This window comes from Salarias fasciatus, chromosome 12 (genome assembly GCF_902148845.1).
Source record: "Salarias fasciatus chromosome 12, fSalaFa1.1, whole genome shotgun sequence".
In the NCBI taxonomy this organism is placed as follows: Eukaryota; Metazoa; Chordata; class Actinopteri; order Blenniiformes; family Blenniidae; genus Salarias; species Salarias fasciatus.
In genome coordinates, this window is record NC_043756.1 from 19963021 (window position 1) to 19983546 (window position 20526).

Genomic DNA, 20526 nt, shown 5'->3' on the forward strand with positions numbered 1-20526 from the left:
GAATTTGGAAATTTAATTTTGCAAACACCACTGAGAAAGCAAGAAACTTCATACATGATAGATATTTTTGGTCAAAAATCTCAACAATACGACATCTGTACATATAAGATAAAACAAGATAAAAAAAAAGTGACAATATGGTTTATATACAGCACGACCTCCAACTGTTGAAATCAGGATGGGCTCAAGTTGAAGGAGAAGACACAGTTTAAACATAATACAGATCAATATCCTTATGAGGAATAAAATGTAAGCATTTTCTGTCTCCCTTTTTTTTCATTTTCACAGAAACATTCAGTCACATTTTTTTTCCATTTGCAGTACCCTTCTGATGCACACACAAATGACTCCAAAACACATTCAACACCATGTGCTACAGGCGTTTCAGTTATGGAGGCAACAACAAATGTACAAAGTAATCATCTGCAGGCTATCATTCAGCAAACTTTTTTTTAACAGTTTGGAAAAAAACTCCCTGACGATAGTCTAATGAATGAATGAAAAAACAAAAGCCACTGGAAATAATAACAGTCTAGATTGGTGAAGCACAACAATGTATATTAATCTTAAGTACCATCTGAAACAAATGTAGTTAAATGTAGCAAATTCAAGCTGGAAAATTGCTTTCCACTGTAAAACATAAGGAATAACACGGCTATTAAAAACAGTTCCAGAATCACCGTTACTGCTATTTCAACCTTAAATGCACTGTTAAAGCTACATGACTGATCAAATATAGAAACAAACACACTTTGAATTGAATCTCATAAATCAAAATTCCAGCTTGCTTCAGCGCGGTCCCGGCAGGTACTAACGATCCTCACAAAGGTTCCAAACATGTCTGGAGCGACAGCTCCATTCATAATGTCAGGCTGAACAGCTGGCAGTTTGACGCCGCCTCCACACGGAGGCGGCAGAGCACCGCTCAGTTCAGGAGAGGTCACTGGAATAACTCTGACCGTCGTTGAGCCACGTCCACTCCCTCAGCATCTGGGACAAAACGCAGCAATGGGCTCGTTTTAAAACCTCTCCACAAACAGTAATCGTCATTTGAAGAGTCATGCAGGTTTGGCAGCGGCGCTTACCTCCATGCTGTTCTCCGACTCCTGGATGGTGTCTTGCAGCAGACTCTGGAGGCGAGTCTCAAACGTCCTGCTCTCCTCCACCAGAGACTCGTCACTGCACACACACACACACACACACACACACACACACACACAGCCAGAGTGACTCACCCGCATGCTACCCACAGCTTCGATAAGATTACAATGTTTAGCAGGGACTGTCGGAGACTTTGAGGCTGTATTTACAGAAAAAAAGGACAGTTTAGGAATCTCGAAGAGTAAATGTTGACAGTGAGTTTACAGGTATCACAAGACAGGTCCCCAAAAAAGAACCTGAGTGATTCTCAGAGGAATGGCATTCAGGAAAAAGAGGGAAAAAATAAATAAATAGATGAAAAACAAGTTGAGTGCACATTTTGAAACATTTGCAACAGTGTGATGTTGTCCGCGTCAGGCTGAGATTAGATTTATGTTTGACCCTAAAAGGAGAGCCTCGTCCATCCAGTGTCGTGTTTGTGAGTCAGAGCACTTACAGCTGCTGTAAACTGTGTCTCGGGGTCAGAAGGGGGGGCACTGATGAAGGGGTTCGCAATCCGTCAGGACTCCCACTCACCGGGCTGCGAACTTTACTCTGATCAAGAGAAGATGACGCACTTCACATGGAGTTACTCACAAATACTACAAACTTCATTCTTACGGTCAAGCTGGCACTAAACCTTTTACACGTGCAGATTTTTAGCTACAAGAGTTTAAGCACAGTGTTGTGTGAGTTAACAGTAAGCAACATTACGAGTCTTATAGAGGCAGAGTTGGGAGACACTCACGCAGGCCACTCTCAGCAGGTGCCACAGAGCCCACTGTCGTTTCTCCTGCAGATTCATCAGCACTTGTTCGCTCTCCGCCATTTTCTGAACCACGCCCTCCACCTTTGGCAGCAGCTCCATCACTCGCTGTCTGCACACTGCTGTCTTACTGCCGATCAGAATCATAACACATTATAACACTCCGTTTCATTGTTCAGTTTACACAGCTTTCAAGATGTTTTCTCTCCTCCATTGCAGACCAGTTTCAGAATATCATCATAAACATGTAAAACAATATTGAGTTTTACATATATACTGTTGTTCCAGGAGCTGATTCTCATCGCTTTACGCAGGTGAGTGCACACTGACATTTCTGTTTTATTCAGTAAGCAAATGTTTCCTTTCTCCACTTTTAAATGAAGCCTGTTAAAATAGTTCACAAATAATTTAAAACTTTATTTGAACTTGACTCTGAGCCTAAACATGAACAAACTGCTCAAGAAAAACATAATTTCACTTTTACCAAATGTTCTGTGAAGCAATTGCAAACTGAGATAATTCAAGTGTTTTTGATTTATTCTTCATAAATAAATTTAACTTAGTAGTGAAAATTGAAATAAAAAAAATATATAAATTTTACAGTATTTTACAAAACAGGTTATTCTCCTTTTGTTTAACTAGAATCCAACATTTTCACAACTGAAACTTATAAAATGACTGAAACAGAATGAAACGATTAACTTTTCACTTACAGCCAAATGTTTATAGAAACACAACCAGGACAGTGAGTAATTTTATCTATTTTACCAAACAATAGTTGAGACATAAATATACTGTGTGCGTGTGTGTGTGTGTGTGTGTGTGTGTGTGTGTGTGTGTGTGTGTGTGTGTGTGTGTGTGTGTGTGTGTGTGTGTGTGTGCCTGTGTGTGTGTGTGTGTGTGCCTGTGTGTGTGTGTGTGGGTACCTGAGGTGTGTGTAGAAATCTTTGAGCTTCTTCTCGTAGAACAGCATGGCCTGAACCACCAGACGCACCATTTCCTGACTGTCTCCTGAGCCTCTCTGGTCTGAGCCAGGAGAAGGACGGAAATCCAATATCAAATGAGGTTTATTTTCACGCGCAGTCACCGTGACTAATGCTAAATCAGAAGTACACTGATGCATGAAGAACTCAAACCTTTGGGTTTCTCCCTGAGTTTGCGGAACAGCTCCATGGCCTTTCCCTCTCTGGCGATTGAAGAGGGGAAAAGAGGTCACAGTCTGGCTGTTGGCGTTGTTTTTCCAGTGGATTTCGGTTCAGACTTACAGAGTGTCCAAAGCCTCTCCGCTCCTCCACGGCTGCCTCTGAACATCCACTATGTCTGGCTGCAGCAGCATCATCTCCTCCTCCAGCTCATTCACCTTGGCCTGAAAACACACACGTTGTTAGCCTTTTTAACGACACACGATGCTTCCCAACACTAAAGAGACGCACTCGGGCGTACCTGACCACAGCTGGCGGCGGTTTGCTCCATCTCCCGCCACACAGCCAGAAGTTTGTCTGATGCTGAAATGACGACAATCAAATAAACAAGCCAGTATTTTATAACTGTTTCACACATATCAGACCTAGATTACAGACGTAAACAGGAGGCCATCTTTAAAATAATACCAATGCCCGTGGCTGCCTGTTCCTGGTATTTCTCCATGTCGATGTGAAGGCTGGCAGTCAAGAATTCCAGCTTCGCCGTGAGTCTTTGGTGCTTGGACACCATCTCAATCCTCTGTTTGGACAGCGATGAGTTGTGTCTGAGCAGGCTCATGCTGAAAGAGACGGGAAACATTTTCAGTTAGTTTCCCCTCAGGAGTGCTCGAGTACCTGCACGTCTGTGTGTGTGTGTGTACATCAGAGAGCTTCCTACATGGCGGCTTTCTGCCCCTGTTGCAATCTTTGCCAGTCTTCTTTCAGAGCACGGATGGTCTGCCATGCTTGGCCACAAGTTCTTCTTAGAGGACTGTAACTCAGCTGATGCTTTGGGTCATTCTCTGTGAGGAAGAAAGAGACAGAAACACAGAGGCATGAGTCGAGCAGGTGCAATCCTAAGAGCAGAAGACGTTTTGGACTCTCTTGGGGGAGATAACAACTACCTGACCAATGAATAAACAGACAAAAATATCAAAAAAAAGATGCTCTTAATATCCTTAATAGAGAGGGAACAAAAACAAACAGCACTTACTAACAAAGCGGATGTTTTCAGGAAGCACTCGAGGAGCGAACTGGGGTTCATAAGTGCAAGAGGAGCGGTCAAACAAAAACACCAGAGGCAGGTCTGTCCGCCGGCCGTCCACCTCCTGCACACACATAACATAAATAAAGCTATGGTCACGTTCACTCCCTCAGGATATCGTTAGAACAATGTGTGTGTATGTGTGTGCGTGTTCTTGAGGACATTACTGCATAATCGATGGCGCACTGCGTGACAAGTCCATGAGGCTCCAGGGCGATCCCCGCCTCCAGCAGCAGCTCCTGATTGGCTGCAGGGATGTTGGTGTCTTTTTCTATTCTCAGCTGGAGGTTGGCCACAGTCTCATCATCAGACACTGAATAAGTCAGGATCTTAGCAGACATCATGTTGAGGACATGAACCAGCTGAGGTGGAAAAAAAAAAAAAGAGCAAAACCATGAAGGGAGTCGGCAGTGTGAACTCATGCACCGTTTTTCATGGAATCCAAGATGTTTATAGTGATATTTGTTTATTAACTGAAGTGAAGGATTAAAGAATAAACTTTGTCTTTTCAGTTGTCCCACATTAGATAAAATTGCATTAAAAGAAAGTGAAATCTCCAGCAAACCTTGAGTTGCAGTATGAGCCCCAGCTGGGAGAAGCAGTCGGGGGCCGTGGCGCCTCGGGTTTTGCCTCTCTCCTGAGGAGACCACATCAACATCAGCTGCAGCCACTTCTCCAGCTTCTCTAGTAGGAGACTACCAAATGACAGTCATCACACCACTGTGAGACAATACTCCATGTGTATTTGTTGTGTGTGTCTGTTGCACATAAAAAAATCACCTGTTGAGGTCGTTGGGCTGCGGCAGATGTTTGGAGAAGCGGATTTCCCCCGAAAGGTCCTCGTAAACAACAATATCATCATTCTGCTTCAGGCTCACTTTATGGTGCCTTTAAAAAAAATTAGAGACACAATGAAAAATAACCACTGTGATAAATCAGCTTTGAAACTGTGCAACCCTGTGAGTCGGTTTCTGCAATACAGCGAGAGAGCTGTGTTTCTAAAGCAGACATCCCCTGAGCTTCTTATCAGTCAGTCATCAAATAAATGAGGAACAACGGGGCATTGATGTTGGCACAACGCACATATCCTGCAATTCTTTGGAAACTCCACTTTGTGTGTATATTCGACGTGTCCTAACACCCAGTCAGAAACAACAATATTTTCCCAAAATAAATCTTATCATTGCTTAAGAAGAAAAACATCATTGTTCAACGTAATAAACCTGGTGAAAAGGATGGAAATTTTAAAATAGTTTTGGAAAACCACTCTCTCGCTGATGAGCTCTGTTATGGTTTAACAGGTTCAGATGTACAACATTATGAAATGAGGCGCTACCAGGGAACGGGCTGCCAGGTGGGTAAGAAAGGGCGAAATCCTGTGATGCACTCAAACACCAATGTCCCGAAACTCCAGTAGTCCACAGTGACTGTGTACTTCTGCCTCTCGATGAGCTCTGGAGCCTGAGAGGAGGCAGAAATGTTGTCACAATCAGACGCTTGTTATAATCTCTAATGAGAGGCAGAGAGGCGGAGTGGCGTGAAGTGGAACCACTTACGAGGTACTGCAGCGTTCCCACAAATGAAACGCAAAGGCTGCTCTGGTCCAACTCTTTAGCATAACCCAGGTCGATAATTTTGTGGATTAACTGTGATTGAGAGGGAGGAGGAGAAACAAAGAGAGGGAGGGAGATCAGCTGGAAGGAAATATCCAACAAGTTACAAATGTTAACTTCTGTATAAACCAACAAAATATGTCAAAATACCCAACTGATAATGTTTAAAACTGGAGAAATATTTTAATTTCAAAGAGGCTCTATACATTAAGCGTCTGACCAATAGTGACATCTGGTGTTGAGGTTGCTCACTGTAACCAACTCATTTCTGGAGGTGAAAAAAATACACTGTAAATCTCGTTGAAGCCAGAGTTTGATTTTTGAGCGAACATAATCGCAAAATGTTTCATCGAAAATGAATTATTTAAAGAAATAAACGCACGCTGATATTTTCCCAATGAGCCCTTGAGGTGCTGGCCGCTGATTTTGTCGCCGTTTAATCAGACGAGCTGTTTTTGCGAAGCGGCCGCTGCAGCTTCACATTAAATGTGCTTCATCAAACTGCCTGCCAGGGAGAAAGCAAACATATTCAGACCACTCCGTTATACAAGAGTCTGAATGGGAGTAAATCAACTTTTAATGCCTTCTCTGCTGCACAACATCTGTCTCAATAACCTCCCACACCAGTGACCACGTCTGTGCATGGGATTTACGGTTCTGCTGGAGAACAACAAGCGTTCCAACAAACTGTAAACGGAAGACAGATAAAGCTTGGCTCAGTTTCTATAAACACAGCATTGTCAGCGTAAGCACGGATATATAACCTCTTTAATAAGTCTGAACTCGGTTATATAATGCTTTGTATTGCCATTTATCCTTTTGAAGCTTGAAGGAGGACACAATATGATTTATTGCATAACGGACAAACTTTGGGGAGGCCCACGACGGAAGGTAGGAGCCGGGCCATCCTGAAAGTTAATAATAACTGCGAGTCGTGGTTTAAATCTTGAGTTTTCCAAATGAAACACTCGCATTAAGTGAAAACATGTGAAAAAGAGCAACGATCCTCTTGTATTTAGACCACAGAACAAAAAAAAAAAAAAAAAAGAGACAAACAGCCTCTTTTGTTGTGGTTTGGGTGTATTTGCCACTACAAATGGTTCACTTTTTTTTTCTTTTAACTCACTCTTTTCTCTCCCTGCTGCAGCACAATGTTCTCCGGCTTCAGATCTCTGTGAATGATCCTCTTGTAATGGAGGTAGGTGAGAGCCGAAGCTGATTCACAGAAAAGGAAGAAAGAGAAGAAAAATCAGGCGTTAGTTAAAAAAACTTCGAAGGGAAAAAGTTTGGGAAGCAGATAAACTGTTAGTGACATCACAACGACTGCGAGCTTCTGAGAATCCACACAGTCAGTGAAATCTTGGCTGCGTCTAAAACCAATCATTTGTTCACTTATCTCCACGTCGGGAGATTTCTGCAGCGGACTATTTAATCAGCTCAATGCAAGATCAAACGCTGGCCTGCAGCTGTAAGCCATATGTCGATAGCAAGACCACTTGCGCATTTACGGATGTAAAAAGTTAAACCACGGGACGCCAGAAAGAGCAAGAACTCCCGCAGGTGTGTGTGAGTGCTGTATCCATTTCACTTAATATTCAATCTGCTGTCTGAGGTGAAGACCGGAAGGTTTTGTCTCACTGTAAGACCGAAACCGTGTTGTGACTTTACATGTGCGTCAGAGCATGACTAGTGTGTGAGCTGACAAAATACATTACATGAAGCGGAACTTACGACTGCTGGACACCTGTGTGTGTGTGTGTGTGTGTGTGTGTGTGAGACAGAGACAGAGAGAGTGCGTTTATTGGGTGTGTATGTGCTTACATGCCCCCATGAAAAAGGTTAAAGGAGGTTGGTCATTATTAGGAAATGTCCACCCCTATGGTTAACAGGAAAGGGTGGGTGTGCGTGTGTGTGTGTGTGTGTGTGTGTGTGTGTGTGTGTGTGTGTGTGTGTGTATGTGTGTGTGTCACCATCTGTGTCCTGTCTCGGTTGTGGTTTAGCAGCAGCTGACATACACAGTTTGTTGATGTTAGTGATGGTCCATAATATTTGGAGCGCTCAGTGCCGATGGTTCGATCGCTGAACGTGAACCGTTGCCACGGTGACTAACAGGTTGGCGGTTTGGGGGTTAATGGTGACATGATACTACTCACTAAAGACCATTTCCCCCTAATTCAAGGAAACGGATCACACTGCCAGCTCATGCAGCGATCAAAGACCACCCTCACATGCACGCGCGTTGAAATGTCTGAATGGGACCACTGAAGCTGGACGCTGACGCAAATACTCACAGATATCGCGTAACAGAATGAGAACGGAGCCCTCCCTCATGCCACAGCAGTTCTCCAGGAGGTTCAGATACTGCAGATAGCGCAAACATTTCAGACAAGAATAACATGAACCATGGGAAGAAAGCAACGCACAAACACACACACACACACACACAGAGGAAAAAGACCATTAATCTGTCTTTTTTATTAGTAGCCTCTTAAATTCATCTATTCTTTTGTTCTTCTATTAAAAAAAAACTACTTTCCTTCCATTAAGCACTTTGGCTTTACAATGGCTGAGACAGAGACTCGGATTCCAGCACCAAACCTTTTCACAGCTGGTTTCTTCGCTCCAATTAGTAATTTTATTAAACTTGAGAAGTTCTGCAAATTGACAAATGAACACTTTGGCTGTAAAGGCTTTGATTTGTTTTACTTTCAACAATGCATTTAAAGCATTTCCACATCTGGAAAGTAAAGAAGGCAGGCCTGAGAAAAGGAGCGTGGTTCTGTTTTATTTCTCAACTAACCGCCCCATAACGGTTGGCATTTTCCTCTTCTGCTCGACTCAGACTGCCCTCTCAGCTGCCTTCGCACTGACCCCGTCCCGAGATTTAACCTCCAGAATGAACATTCAATAACAGCTAGCTGTGGAACTAAAACCATCAAACCGGACACGACTACAAGTCACATCCCTGGCTTCAGCTTTTGAGCACCTGTGTGTTCTCATTTTCATCTGGAACATGCAAATGTAAAAGTGACAGTAACTGCATGCAAAGTCAAAGCGTATTTGGGACTTCTGCAAAGAAAGAAAGAGTCATAAAAAGTCGGCCAAAGAAGATTACGCTTCTTTGTTATTTCATTGTGAGTCAGCTTGTTGACTCATAAGTCTATGAGCTTTAATCCAGGAACCGAAAACCTCATCGTGTGCACGACTATACCTTTCTGAGATCTCCGCCCTGACAGTACTCCATGGCCAGCAGCGGCATGTCGTTGGTGGTCATGACTTTATACATTCCCGGAGGAACTTCTCGAGCCGCCACCACGTTGACATGATCCAGTCTAAAGGAGAGAGGAGAGATCAGTCGGCGTCAGGCGCAGTGCCCAACGGAAGAGTCTAGATCGCAAGCTTTCGGTTTAATAAATTATTGTTATGGCAAAATAATATCCAATATCTTGCAGTTGTAGACCTATGCAAGCTGTTACCAACTTTTTGCTGTTGGCAGATACAAATGCTACTAAAAAAAACTTTGAAAGTAATGGAAAATGTTAGTGAACTTTCTGTTTCTTCTGCAAATTAAACAGCAAAACTTGCATGTATCTTATAATTATTACTAAGAAAATTAAATGTTTTAGGCCTGTAAGAAACGAAGATCAATACAAAATCTCTGGTATATATAATACAAGAACAATTTATTAAACGTTTGGAGCTTTTTTTTGCTGAAATGCTAAGAATGTAGAAACAAATGACAAGTCTTTCATAACGTAATCATCTGAGATTGACACACTTGTTAAAGGAGTGACTTTTTATAGGGCAGTCCTCATAAGACAAAATGTAGCACAAAGCGCTTTAGATGTTAAAAACAGAGCCCCTCCCTCCCGTCAGAGAAAGTAGAGGCGATAAAAGACCATCAGTGCTGTTACTTTCTGAAAATCTCCATCAAGTCTGTAACGGCCTCATCATACACACGTCCAACAACCACACAGTGCATTATTTTTCAGAATAAATGTGACAAAAAGGAGTGGTAGGACTGGATTTCTTCGCCACACATCATCGTCCACCATTCACACCTTGCTGTCTGACCTTGACTTGCCTGCCTCACTTCCCCTCCTGTTTCTCATTTCTTGCTCGTTTCGTAACACAACGCGAAACAATGTGTTCCTGATAGTTTCCAGGGCTGGACACTTTTTCTGTGCTGTGAAGACTTAAATAACAAATTTAAAACTCATGCCAGGTTGACCAGGAAATTGACTTGCACTATAACCATAACAGTGTGCGACATGTATTCAGTGCTCCAACGGCCACAAGCGTCATGACAAAAAAAAAAAAAAAAAGCTGTCATGATCAGACAATACCCCCTTTTCTGCTTTTTGAGGACCTATATTTCTTGGTTAAATTGATAAATAATCAATAAAAACTAACCACGAATAGTTAAAAATGTGAGAATTAGACTCGATCTTTGTTCTGACTCCCACAGTAAAGAGGAGCGTAATGAAGAGGAAGCGTGAGATGAATCCCGCATCACATTGTGGGCTAAATTATATTGTTTTTCGTTTCCCCCCCCCCCCAATAAAACTCTCAGCAGATGCCAAAATGTGCCAATACAAGCTCTATAAACTCATCATAGCTGAAGAAAACAAAGCGATGTGTTTTTCTGCATATGTGTGTACGTAAATGTGTGTTAAGTAGCAGTAATAATATAATGCTAGGTTTCCATCTATGTGTCCTTTGCCCTGTGGTTTTTCCACCGGTTGAGCGTGGGCGCAGTGGAGGGCTGCGGCTGAGACCGCGTCTGTCTGAAAACAACATTCTAGTTAAAAGTGGGACAAGAAAAGGAAGATTTTTTTTTTTTTTCTTACTTTGGTGTCCAGAGAAGACCAAACAAACACGCACAATTAAAACCTACATAAGCTGGCATGCGTCCCCGCTGACCTGACCCCAAAAAGCGGGTAACAGGCCTGTGTGGGAATAACATCACAAAGCAGAATGAGGAGGCGGCAAATTAGACTGCCCGAAATAGCTAAAGTCACTGAAATAGCCCCAACTTCCATGCTGCTCTAATTACCAAATGTGCTATTTTTATTTATTTATTTATTTTCAACCACTTTCAGTGCAAAAATTAGTCTTTTATAATAGTTTGAGGTTATCTGAGCGACAGATGAGGTTGTAAAAGCGAAACATCAGACCCGTAAGCACCCGGCCCGTCAGAGGGCTGAAGCACGGTGAGTCACTAAAATGTTGAGCCAAATCTGGTCAGGCAACATCAAAACAGCTCGGTAAAAAAAATAAAGCGGAAACCTACTCGTTTGTTAGGATAAGTTAGAAACTGGTACGTCACACACTGAAATGCATCATGGAAAAAGAGAGACGGCTGGAATTTTGCATAAATAAGCGTACAAGCTTGAGAAACCTCAGTCCCTACTTAAGTCTCCTACTTAATTTCAACCAATGAATAAAATTCTCTTTAATATCTCATAACTTTTAATTTCTTCTATGCAGAGGATAGTAATATCACTAGTTTTTTTTCACAAACACACAGTAATCCATCTAGTGGTGCAAAGCGTCAAAGCAATGCTCCAGCACAGATTGGATGGGCCACAGGTAAGTGGTTAGCTTTGACCCTCATATACAGACAACGTATAACACAAATTGATTCTAATGAAAAATTAAATGAATATTTCAGCTTCTTTTTCTAAGGTCATAGAAGTCACAAATGTGTGACATGAGGTGAATTAATGAAAAAAGCCAAATCCTGTTGGGGTTATAGGAAAGTTCATTGAAGATGCTGCTTTCTGTCATAAAAACTCGTCCACTTCAAACAGATTCAAATCAAAAGTACAAAATGGAATATTATCAGATGCATGATGTTATCTAAAAAAAGATTTTGTGATTTGTTGCTGGCTATATCTATCTGAAGTCAGTGAATACTCTTTCCTGTTTAGTTTTGCAAAACAAGCTTGCACCGCAGGATGGTGCATTGAGTCCTTCTCAAAAGCAACACAAGTAGGAAACATAACATCCCCTTTAAATCCCGTCAGGTGCAGGTGAGCTCCACTTCCTCGTTGTCTGAGGCCGATAATAAAATCTGACTGGAGGCGACGCCTGGCAGACAGTCTTCAAGACAATACTGAAGAGCGCTGATCTGAACTGACCTCTTCATGATCTGGATCTCCAGACACCACCGCTCTTTGTTCTTCTCGCTCAGCTCCTGTCGGCATTGCTTTATAGCAATCTGTTCCTCCGTATCCTGAAAACACACACACACGCACACACACACACACGGATATCCATCAATTCAGCCAATGTTACACTGATTTACATTCATTTCCTAGAGTCTTACCAGAACTAACAACTCACTCCTGCCTAAAATCCTCTGGACTGTCTCAGACTTTTGTTCGCTTTGTTCCACATCTGCTCCACTCCTCATATGCCTACACTGTTTTTTAACATTAATTTAATCAAATAAAATACTGTTTTCTATAAAATAAACATTTTTTTAATGAATGAGTGTCCCAGAATTGTGTTTTGCACTCTTTATTCAATTTGAATATATTTGTTATTTATGTGGCATTGCCAGCTAGAACTGCTAAACATTGACAGGTATTTTTTTAAACTAACAATAATTTTGATGATGATGAGTGGCTTCACTATTGTTGCATTTCTGCATAGAAGTTTTGGTGAGTTAACAATCGATTACAACACCTTTTTTTTTTTTTTTTTTTTTGTCACCACAACAAATCTATCAATGATAATCTGGAAATTTCAGAGTGCAGTCTGAAAAATATCTGATTTGTTCCTTACCTGTTTTACACACCTAATTTATCTTCACCTCTGCCCTAAAGCTAACTAATGTGGGACACGGGGACATGGTTACAGTAAAACCCTGATGGAGTGGAAGAAAGAACGTGGCCTGCCTCTAAATACTGAACATGCATGGTTGCACGATGACACCTCTGTCTCCTAATTCAATTACATTCTTCCTCGCGTTCCAAAAATGATGAGCAATATAAATATATCTTACCAGCCATTTCAAGGAAGTTTGAACCATTCAGCCTCCTGTACTGGTGTTAGTGTGGTCATAATAAATCACAGTCATGCCAAAGACCCAAGAGGACAGTGTATTTCCTATAAAGGAAGTTTAATCATCACAGCAGTGCCAGCAGAGTCCTCCACTGCCAACAAACTTTCCATTACCTCCTCAGTCTTAATTTGCAGTAAAACTGATTATCTACAGCGCCAGTAGTGTTTCCCATGCACATGGACTCAGTCATACATTAAAAAGTCTTGTTTTAGTAGAATTTATTTCAGCATTAATTATTATAAGACATATACTTAGGTTGTATGTCTCAAATATAGGATACCTCTCACTGCACGGCTGCTCAGCTCACATCTGTACGTTCACATGAGGCACACCTGCGTTACATTCTTCCTCTTTCAAGTTCAGTTCCTGCACGGACTTCAGTCACACATCACAGACAGCAAACTACCACAAGTTAACCACTGCTGACGGAGACAATACACTAAAGTTAAAAAAACCATCAGCTTCTTCTTCTTTTTAAATCTTACTTCCTTGATTCCTGACAACAGAAGAGAAACTAAAGCACCTGACATGGTCTATTTAAAACGAAAGGGGTTTATTTCAAACTAATACCATTTTGAACTCATTTACAGAACCACAAAACTCTGATAACTGTAGCTGGTGTGTTTACATGTACTTTAGAAATGCAAAACTTAAAAACCCAGGTTTATGTGTTTCTGTCAGGAGATTAAAATTACTGTAATTTTCAAAACATCTGGCCTCTTGATGTTAGCTGTGTGAACTCCTCTGTTATTGTTGTGAGTACAGTGCCAGTATTTTCTACATTTTTGTTTTTCACACAAGTGTAAAAGATGAAGATAAATTAGGGAAACGCGCACAGATGCACAAAAGAAGTGGAGGATCAGACAAAATCCAGGTGTGTTAAGTCGATGTCTGTTGGATAAAGGATATCAAATCACTCTTTTTACTTGATAACTTCATCTCACAACTCCAGAAATCCAACTATTATCTGACTTTTTGTCTGCATGTAAACTGAGTATAGATAGAGAATGGTCACAGATGCTGCCTTCATATTACTGTTTCACAAGGAACAGCAATGTTTCATAAATAAACCGCCACAGGTCGATTCTCAAATCAAATATTGACGTGACGATAGAACCAGACTGTACGCTTGATCTAAATTTGCCTTCAAGTGAACGTGACTAATAAATGGAGTGGTTTTTCAGGAGAGGAAGAGGAAGCTTTGCCAACCGGACGTCTTTATATATTCCCCGCCGTCCTCTTCTCATGATGCAATGCGACAAACCCTTTATCCTGTGACTTAGAGTGAAATCATTACTACCGACACAATGACTATTTGATTGAGACAAAAGCGAACAGTTTCCTGAACTGATGTCATGTTACTCTAAATAAAGATGCAGGTAAAAATTGTCTCTCTTCTTTCATATGGGAACAGTTCAGTAATATCGCTGTGTGGACAAAAATGTGAGTTGCACTAATGGTGATGTTTCTGATGTCTGCTGGGAAACAGCAACTAGACAGTTTCAGTTATCTTCCATCTCAGTCCATTAAAACGCTCAGTATAGTAACATCTTGTTTAAACATCCTCCTTCCAGAGAGCGTTCCAGTAATTCAGTCCGCTGTCAGGACTTAACAAAGGCACAAGTCTCATTTCCCCAGAACATCACCAAAAATATCACAAAACTGTGCTGCAGACACATCGAGTGTTTACCTTGTTTTGCCATCTTGTGACGTTTCCGAAGCCTCCGGTGCCGAGCCGCTCCTTCAGCTCCCAGGGCCCGCAGCTCTGAGGCTGCTGCAATGGGACTCGATTCATGGCCCCTTCACCTGCGGCCCAGACGACAACAAGCTGAGTTCAGTCCTCCGGTCAGCTCCTGCCTCTGTGATGCTCAAAAAAAATGTGTGATTATGAGGACGGCATCAAAGAGAATTGAATTTGTAATTTGATAATTTGGAAACCTCAATTTCAACAATTAATCAATGAATAAATCCCAGATTTTTAATGAGGGTGATCACTGATCAACAATCATTTATGCAAAAAAAAACCAAAAAAAAAAAAAACCAAAGCTTTTAAGCCTCTCAAACTTCAGAATAGGTCATGTGTTTTATGTATGAATGAACAAATGCGAATTTCTGGCCACACAGCGATGAAGTGGTTAACGTTTTCACCTCACAGCATGAAGACTTCAGATTTATAAATATTACATATTTATTTGTCTTTATATGTAAGTTCAGGATCCTACAAGTGCTTCAGGCACTGAAGGATCCTGTGTTAGATTAGGTTGGGATCATTGGTGGCTCGTGTGAGTGTGTGATAATCCTTCTCTCTATTTTAACTGTGACAGTACAATAATGGGTGAACTTGCAATAAAACAAAATGTGTTTTAGACCATGATAGCTAAATGATCTATAATAAATATTAACACTCAAACAGATAACAGGTTAACATACGTTACGGATGGAGTAACTGGCCTTGGTGCTTAAAAATTGGGATCTGAAAAAACATGTCATGACTGAGACATGTTGGTGTAGAAGGATGCTGGTCAACAAGATAATAAACACTGAATTAAACAATGAGACTAACAATGGCTGTATTGTAATTAACCAGTGTTTTAGAGTGTTGATACTACAGATGCTGGCACCTAAACTTTGGTTAATGTAGACACAGAGGGAAAAAGAAAGCAGCCAAGAAAGACAACCATCTGTAGAGATTAAACTCCCAGGCTGAAAATATGAGGAAACTGAAGCATCTTGAGAGAACATGTAAACAATCTAAACACTTTCAAAACTTGCATCTTTGCCATTTCAAGTAGTTGGGAACAATGTCAACATCTCATCATAAACAGAAGGGAAGATCAGTAAGTTTTAGGTGTAAGCTACATACTCAGCTCTGCTGAATACATGTTTCTGACAAAGGTGAAACCATTGAACTGGGAAGTAAACAAGCCTTTAAATGCTGAGAAGCATTTTGTTTTACATATACATATATAAAATCTATTTTCAAATGTAGCTTTTTAAAGTAGGATTATGATTTCCACCACATAAAACCCATACCGAGTTGATTGTGCTGTGATTTGTGCCAAATGTATCCATCTTTATTCATGTCTGTTATTGTCTTTAACTCTGTTTTCTGTTTACTTGTATAAAACAATTCAACTCATGGAGAGCGGATCAATGAGTATTTTGATTCGGACATGTATTCATTTAGTGAGATTATTTTTCACTGAGGAACTCTACAAACTTTAAGTGAGTCCTTTTTCACAGCAGCTAGTTACACAACACAGGTGGTATTGATCTGAAGGGATCCAAAGTTACAAAGAACTTCCAGGCCTGTTCACGTGCAGGGAGGCTGTTAAAACCCTTGATTCAACTTGTGCTGTGATTTTATTTATGAATATCAACCTTAACTTAGGCCTCATAACATAAAATCCTATTAATCACACAAATAACATGAGGTTTTTTTTTTTTTTTTATCGCTCTGTGTCTGTGTTGTGGCTTTATTTCCATGCAGAAACGCGCCTCAGCCGTCGCATCATTTCATAATAATAATCCTACCTTCGACTTCTCGGAGTTGCGCTCACACTCCTTAACGCCACTTTCTCTCAGAAACACTCTGTCTTTAACCCAGATAAACTTTGGACAACACTGCAGCGACTTTTGCGACTAAACAAACCTCTAACTTCTCCCTCTCTCTCTCTACTTCCTGATACCCGTGCTTCCTGTAAACTTGTCCAGAGCGCGCGGGTCCGCCCACACTCGCGCGCGCACACAGACAGGCTCGTGGGGCTTTCCCCCTTCATCACCCATCAAGACTCATCGGGACAGGTTTCAGTCCTGCGGGCCATTAGCCACACCTGATACTCGGAAAACTTTCATAAATGGAAACAATTCATATTATTTCAACATATCTAATATCCAGTAACGTGGGTGTCAAGCATGAGTAGCGCAGAATGACTTGAAGAGGCTAAACTTTCATTCAAAATCTTATGGTGCTTGGGTTTCACTTATTTGAGACAACAATGCTGTGGTTCAGTGGTTCCAAAACTTTTGTTTTTAATTTCTGCCGGGTGACTGTTTTAGAAATTATTACCGTTCAGCCATTCACTTTTTACATTGAAGCTCAGCTCGGCTGCACGTGTTTTAAACAAATGTTTGATACAATCTCAATTTTCAATATTAAATCACATCAACAGTGACATCATGTTTTGTCATTTTTGCATTGCATCATTTCAATTTCAGTGCTTTCAAGATTTTGTAAAAAAAATTGCCCCTCTGTGCAAGAATAGCTTTCAAAACACAGGAAGTGCTGTTATTTATTATAATGAAATGGACTATTTGCATTATGCATAACAGAAAGAAAGGAAAACTGTGAAAGGGTAATGTAAATGATCTCACCTCACAGTAAGAAGATCCCAATTTGAGTCTGGGAAATGTGAACTTGAGTTTGTTTCTCGATTCTCCAGTACTGGTCACCCAATCTGTATTCACTGTATGTAAGTTTATAGATGGGTAATTTATGAACCATTTGCAAAGTGGAAAAAGACGACATTGGGAGATCTTCCCTCTGTTCAGAACTTGACACCTAAGAGCTCCGTGAGTCTCACATATCATCAGGGGCCCATCACACCCTCACCACAGACTGAAAGAGGTTTTGCAGCTTTTAATTCAGACCTAAAGTTTCTTATTTTTTTTCCTATCACACTCTATTCTGTTATTTGTGGATGCTCTAAAATTGGGCCTACACTGCTATAAATAAGGGGAGTAATCCCGTTAATACAATGTTGCACTTTAAAAATAACATTTTCGATAGAGGGCTTGTTATTAAATATTCACCTGGCTGTATTTTCACAACATTGTCACTTCTGATCTCATCTTTTCTTATAAGCTGAGCCAGTTCAATTTTGTACACTTGTACACTTGTTACTTCTCAATCTTAAAACTCAGTGGGTCAAGTCAGTTAAGGCCTCACCATTCCCATCAGTTTAACATGGTAAAAATACTGACTAAAATTCAAAGAATGCATGTGAGACGGGCAGAGCGATAAGACTGTAGTCTCAAAACCCTTTAGTCACCCCTTTATCAGTTTTCATGACGCAACAACTCGTAGATTACTTGTAGTGCAGTTGTTTTAAAAAACAAAAATCAAACTTTTTTATTCCCTTGTGTGCTTCTTCGTCTGTTTCTCTTACGTACGTCAACGTAGCCATGTTAGGAGTAAACAGGATGACATTTTAATACTCAGTCTTTCTGTTGAAGATGACTTCAGCGTTTGGTGTTCATTACTGTGTTTTTGCAATACAGATGAGGTGACGTTTGAGTGGATTCAGAAGTATTTCTGATCAGCTCATGTTATTTTAAAGAATGCCTTTTGACTGCCAAAACTTGCATGAGCTTGTATTCATTTACTTAAACGCATTATTTGCTGTGCTAATGATTCATTCAATGTTGTTTTTGAAGAGGATGTACCCTACTACCGGAGTACAGGAGTTTTGTTTTCATACCATCACCAGTTATTTTTGGATGGTTTTAATGTGAGCTGCGAATCCAAAAATCAGAAAACCTGTACTCTCTAATAAAGGCCTATTTGACGTGTGTCTTACGTGACGTCTGACTGTGTAACATCTCAGTTATCAAAAGTAGGAATGCTTTTTAAGAGAAATGTTTTTCCTGTTTATAAACGGCGCACGATGCTACTTTCAAACTTCTTCCATGAGGATAAAGCTCGACGCAGCGGGTGCCAGTCCATGGGAGAGAACCTGAAACTTATAATAACAGACCATTGTTGTTCCATTCAGCATCATTTAGTCAGAAAATTCCTGGACTGTGGAAATAAATTGAATGCTGTTTGTTTAATGTCTATTTCTCACTTGCGCCACCAGTAGTTTGAGTCATGAAATATCACTGACTTTCATTTCGTTTTACTACCACAATCATTACCTCTGTGAATTTAATGTGCAATATTTGTTGAATAGGTTCTCCTATATAGTAACAACCATTCAAGCCACAGTAGCTGTGTGAGGTTAATTTAAATTTTTTGTAAGTAGTAATGCAACAGTTTGTTAAACCCAAAGAAAACTGGTCTTCTTTATGCAACTGTGAGTGGAGATAAATGTGAAAAACCCAAATTAAAAAAGACCAAGTAGAAGAAGAGCGTGTTTGTTTAAACTTGTACTACCCTGTCTCCAGTGCTTTCATTCTCCAAGTGAGTCTGAACTTGTCTAAAACCTGCTGAAGGCTGCAGTTCTTTCCTGTATCTCAGATCTTGAACGTCGACATCACACATGAAACCCTGACATTCACCCCTGTTGGAAAGCCTGACCTCAAAGATTTTTGAAAATAGGACAGAAAACAATGCGGTCTGTTTAATTAATCTTATTTCTCAACAGAATTACCACGATGTTCCAGAGATATCTAAAACAACATAAAATGTCTTTCCTGGCGAAGAGGCTCAGTTTTGCTTCACACATGTCAATATTGCTCAAATTGATAAGACTGTTACATGTGCTGAGGCAACTGATATATCACACAACTTTCAAATGGAGTCATCTCGGCAATATCAGATTTTTTTAAAGATAAACATGTGTAATGCTTATTGTCCTGTGCAGGGAAGGCGTGCGCTGATCTAAAACAGATGAGGAGAAAGTGGACTGACGCCAAACTAACAGCCCCTGACTATTATACCCCAAAGAGCCGTGCGCTCGTCTGTTAAATGTGGAGTTCGTCAGCCAGTAAAAACAATTAACAAGCATTATTCTAACCAAATGCATTCAATGTGGCTCTCAGAAAAGATGGGGTTTGGCTGTTTTTGAGGTTGTGAGACTGATTTTCTGTGGGAGGGTTGGGTTAGAGGAGTGGGACCCACAGTTGTTACAAATGACTGCTGGTGCCAGCTGGTTAAACAGTGTCGCCCGCAGACACATCAGAGACTTCCTGAGCATTCTGTGAATAATCAATGTTATAAGAGAGTTTATAGCATCCAAAACCACCTACTCATTCTGATATTTATCATCACTTGTGGTAGCTTAGAGCTCAATACTCGATGTTTATAGATGTTACAATATAAAATGATATTGTTAAAAGAAAGAAAACAGACAGGATGGTTTGAATATATTAGGTTATTTTAATTTGTTTACCTTTGTAATTTATTTATGACTGTTTTATCTTCCTGTTGGCCAGTTTGTCAACTCCTCAATTGTCAGTATATGTATACAGTATACATGTCACCTTCATCAATACATAGATAATATTTTTATGTACTTAGAAACAAAACTGATATATGTTTTTTTAGGTTTATTATTTTAGTTTGAATAGTGAAAATGCTTAATGCTAGAAATTCTCATTTCGAGCATTGTAATCTTTTATTATGTTGACTTCTATTCCATCCTTTTAGATCTAGATCCAGATCTGTATTCAATTCCATATTTATCTCAGTCATTAACACAGTATAGATTTTGTAACCTGGATCTTGCCTGAGTTGATAAGAATTACATGTTAGAAACAAATAAATGGGTATTTGTGAACGTAATCTAAGCTTCTGTTATTCTATATTTTAATATCTTTCCCAGAGCTATCACACTGATTAATATTTTCGTCACAGCTCTTTAATTTCCTTTTCATTACGTGAGTTTTGAATAACTGTTTTCCAGACTTGAACCTCATGAATCACACGAGCATCACAGCAGGGTTTGGGGGATTTTACCCCCCAAAAAACCAACTCCCTGAAACTAAAC

At 40.4% G+C, this 20526-nt stretch overlaps 1 protein-coding gene across 4 annotated transcripts; it reads right to left on the minus strand.

Annotated features, from left to right (window-relative positions):
- Nucleotides 1-2: 2 nt before the first annotated feature.
- Nucleotides 3-16510, minus strand: ikbkb (inhibitor of nuclear factor kappa B kinase subunit beta). Of its 4 annotated transcripts, none has more exons than XM_030104506.1 (22): nucleotides 16352-16510; nucleotides 14508-14623; nucleotides 11889-11983; nucleotides 8957-9077; nucleotides 8037-8106; nucleotides 6872-6960; nucleotides 5689-5778; nucleotides 5469-5593; nucleotides 4913-5020; nucleotides 4698-4827; nucleotides 4300-4494; nucleotides 4082-4196; nucleotides 3767-3890; nucleotides 3517-3668; nucleotides 3350-3411; nucleotides 3172-3272; nucleotides 3043-3092; nucleotides 2833-2932; nucleotides 1889-2036; nucleotides 1598-1695; nucleotides 1086-1179; nucleotides 3-990 (listed from the first exon to the last, which is right to left on the minus strand). In XM_030104506.1, exons 2-22 carry the CDS (start codon nucleotides 14610-14612, stop codon nucleotides 931-933), a joined length of 2232 nt encoding a protein of 743 aa, XP_029960366.1. In that variant the 5' UTR covers nucleotides 14613-14623; nucleotides 16352-16510; the 3' UTR covers nucleotides 3-930. The 4 variants fall into 4 exon arrangements, with proteins under 4 accessions (XP_029960366.1, XP_029960367.1, XP_029960365.1 ...); XM_030104507.1 differs by having other exon boundaries at nucleotides 14508-14676; XM_030104505.1 differs by having other exon boundaries at nucleotides 14508-14684.
- Between the last annotated feature and the right edge of the window lie 4016 nt (nucleotides 16511-20526).

Coding starts and splice junctions, on each gene's coding strand:
- ikbkb (XM_030104506.1), bottom strand. CDS start 14,612: ATGAATCGAGTCCCATTGCAGCAGCCTCAGAGCTGCGGGCCCTGGGAG. Junction 3,891..4,081: donor TGAAAACATCCGCTTTGTTA/GTAAGTGCTGTT, acceptor TCTTCCTCACAG/AGAATGACCCAAAGCATCAG. Junction 3,412..3,516: donor ACAGGCAGCCACGGGCATTG/GTATTATTTTAA, acceptor TCGTCATTTCAG/CATCAGACAAACTTCTGGCT.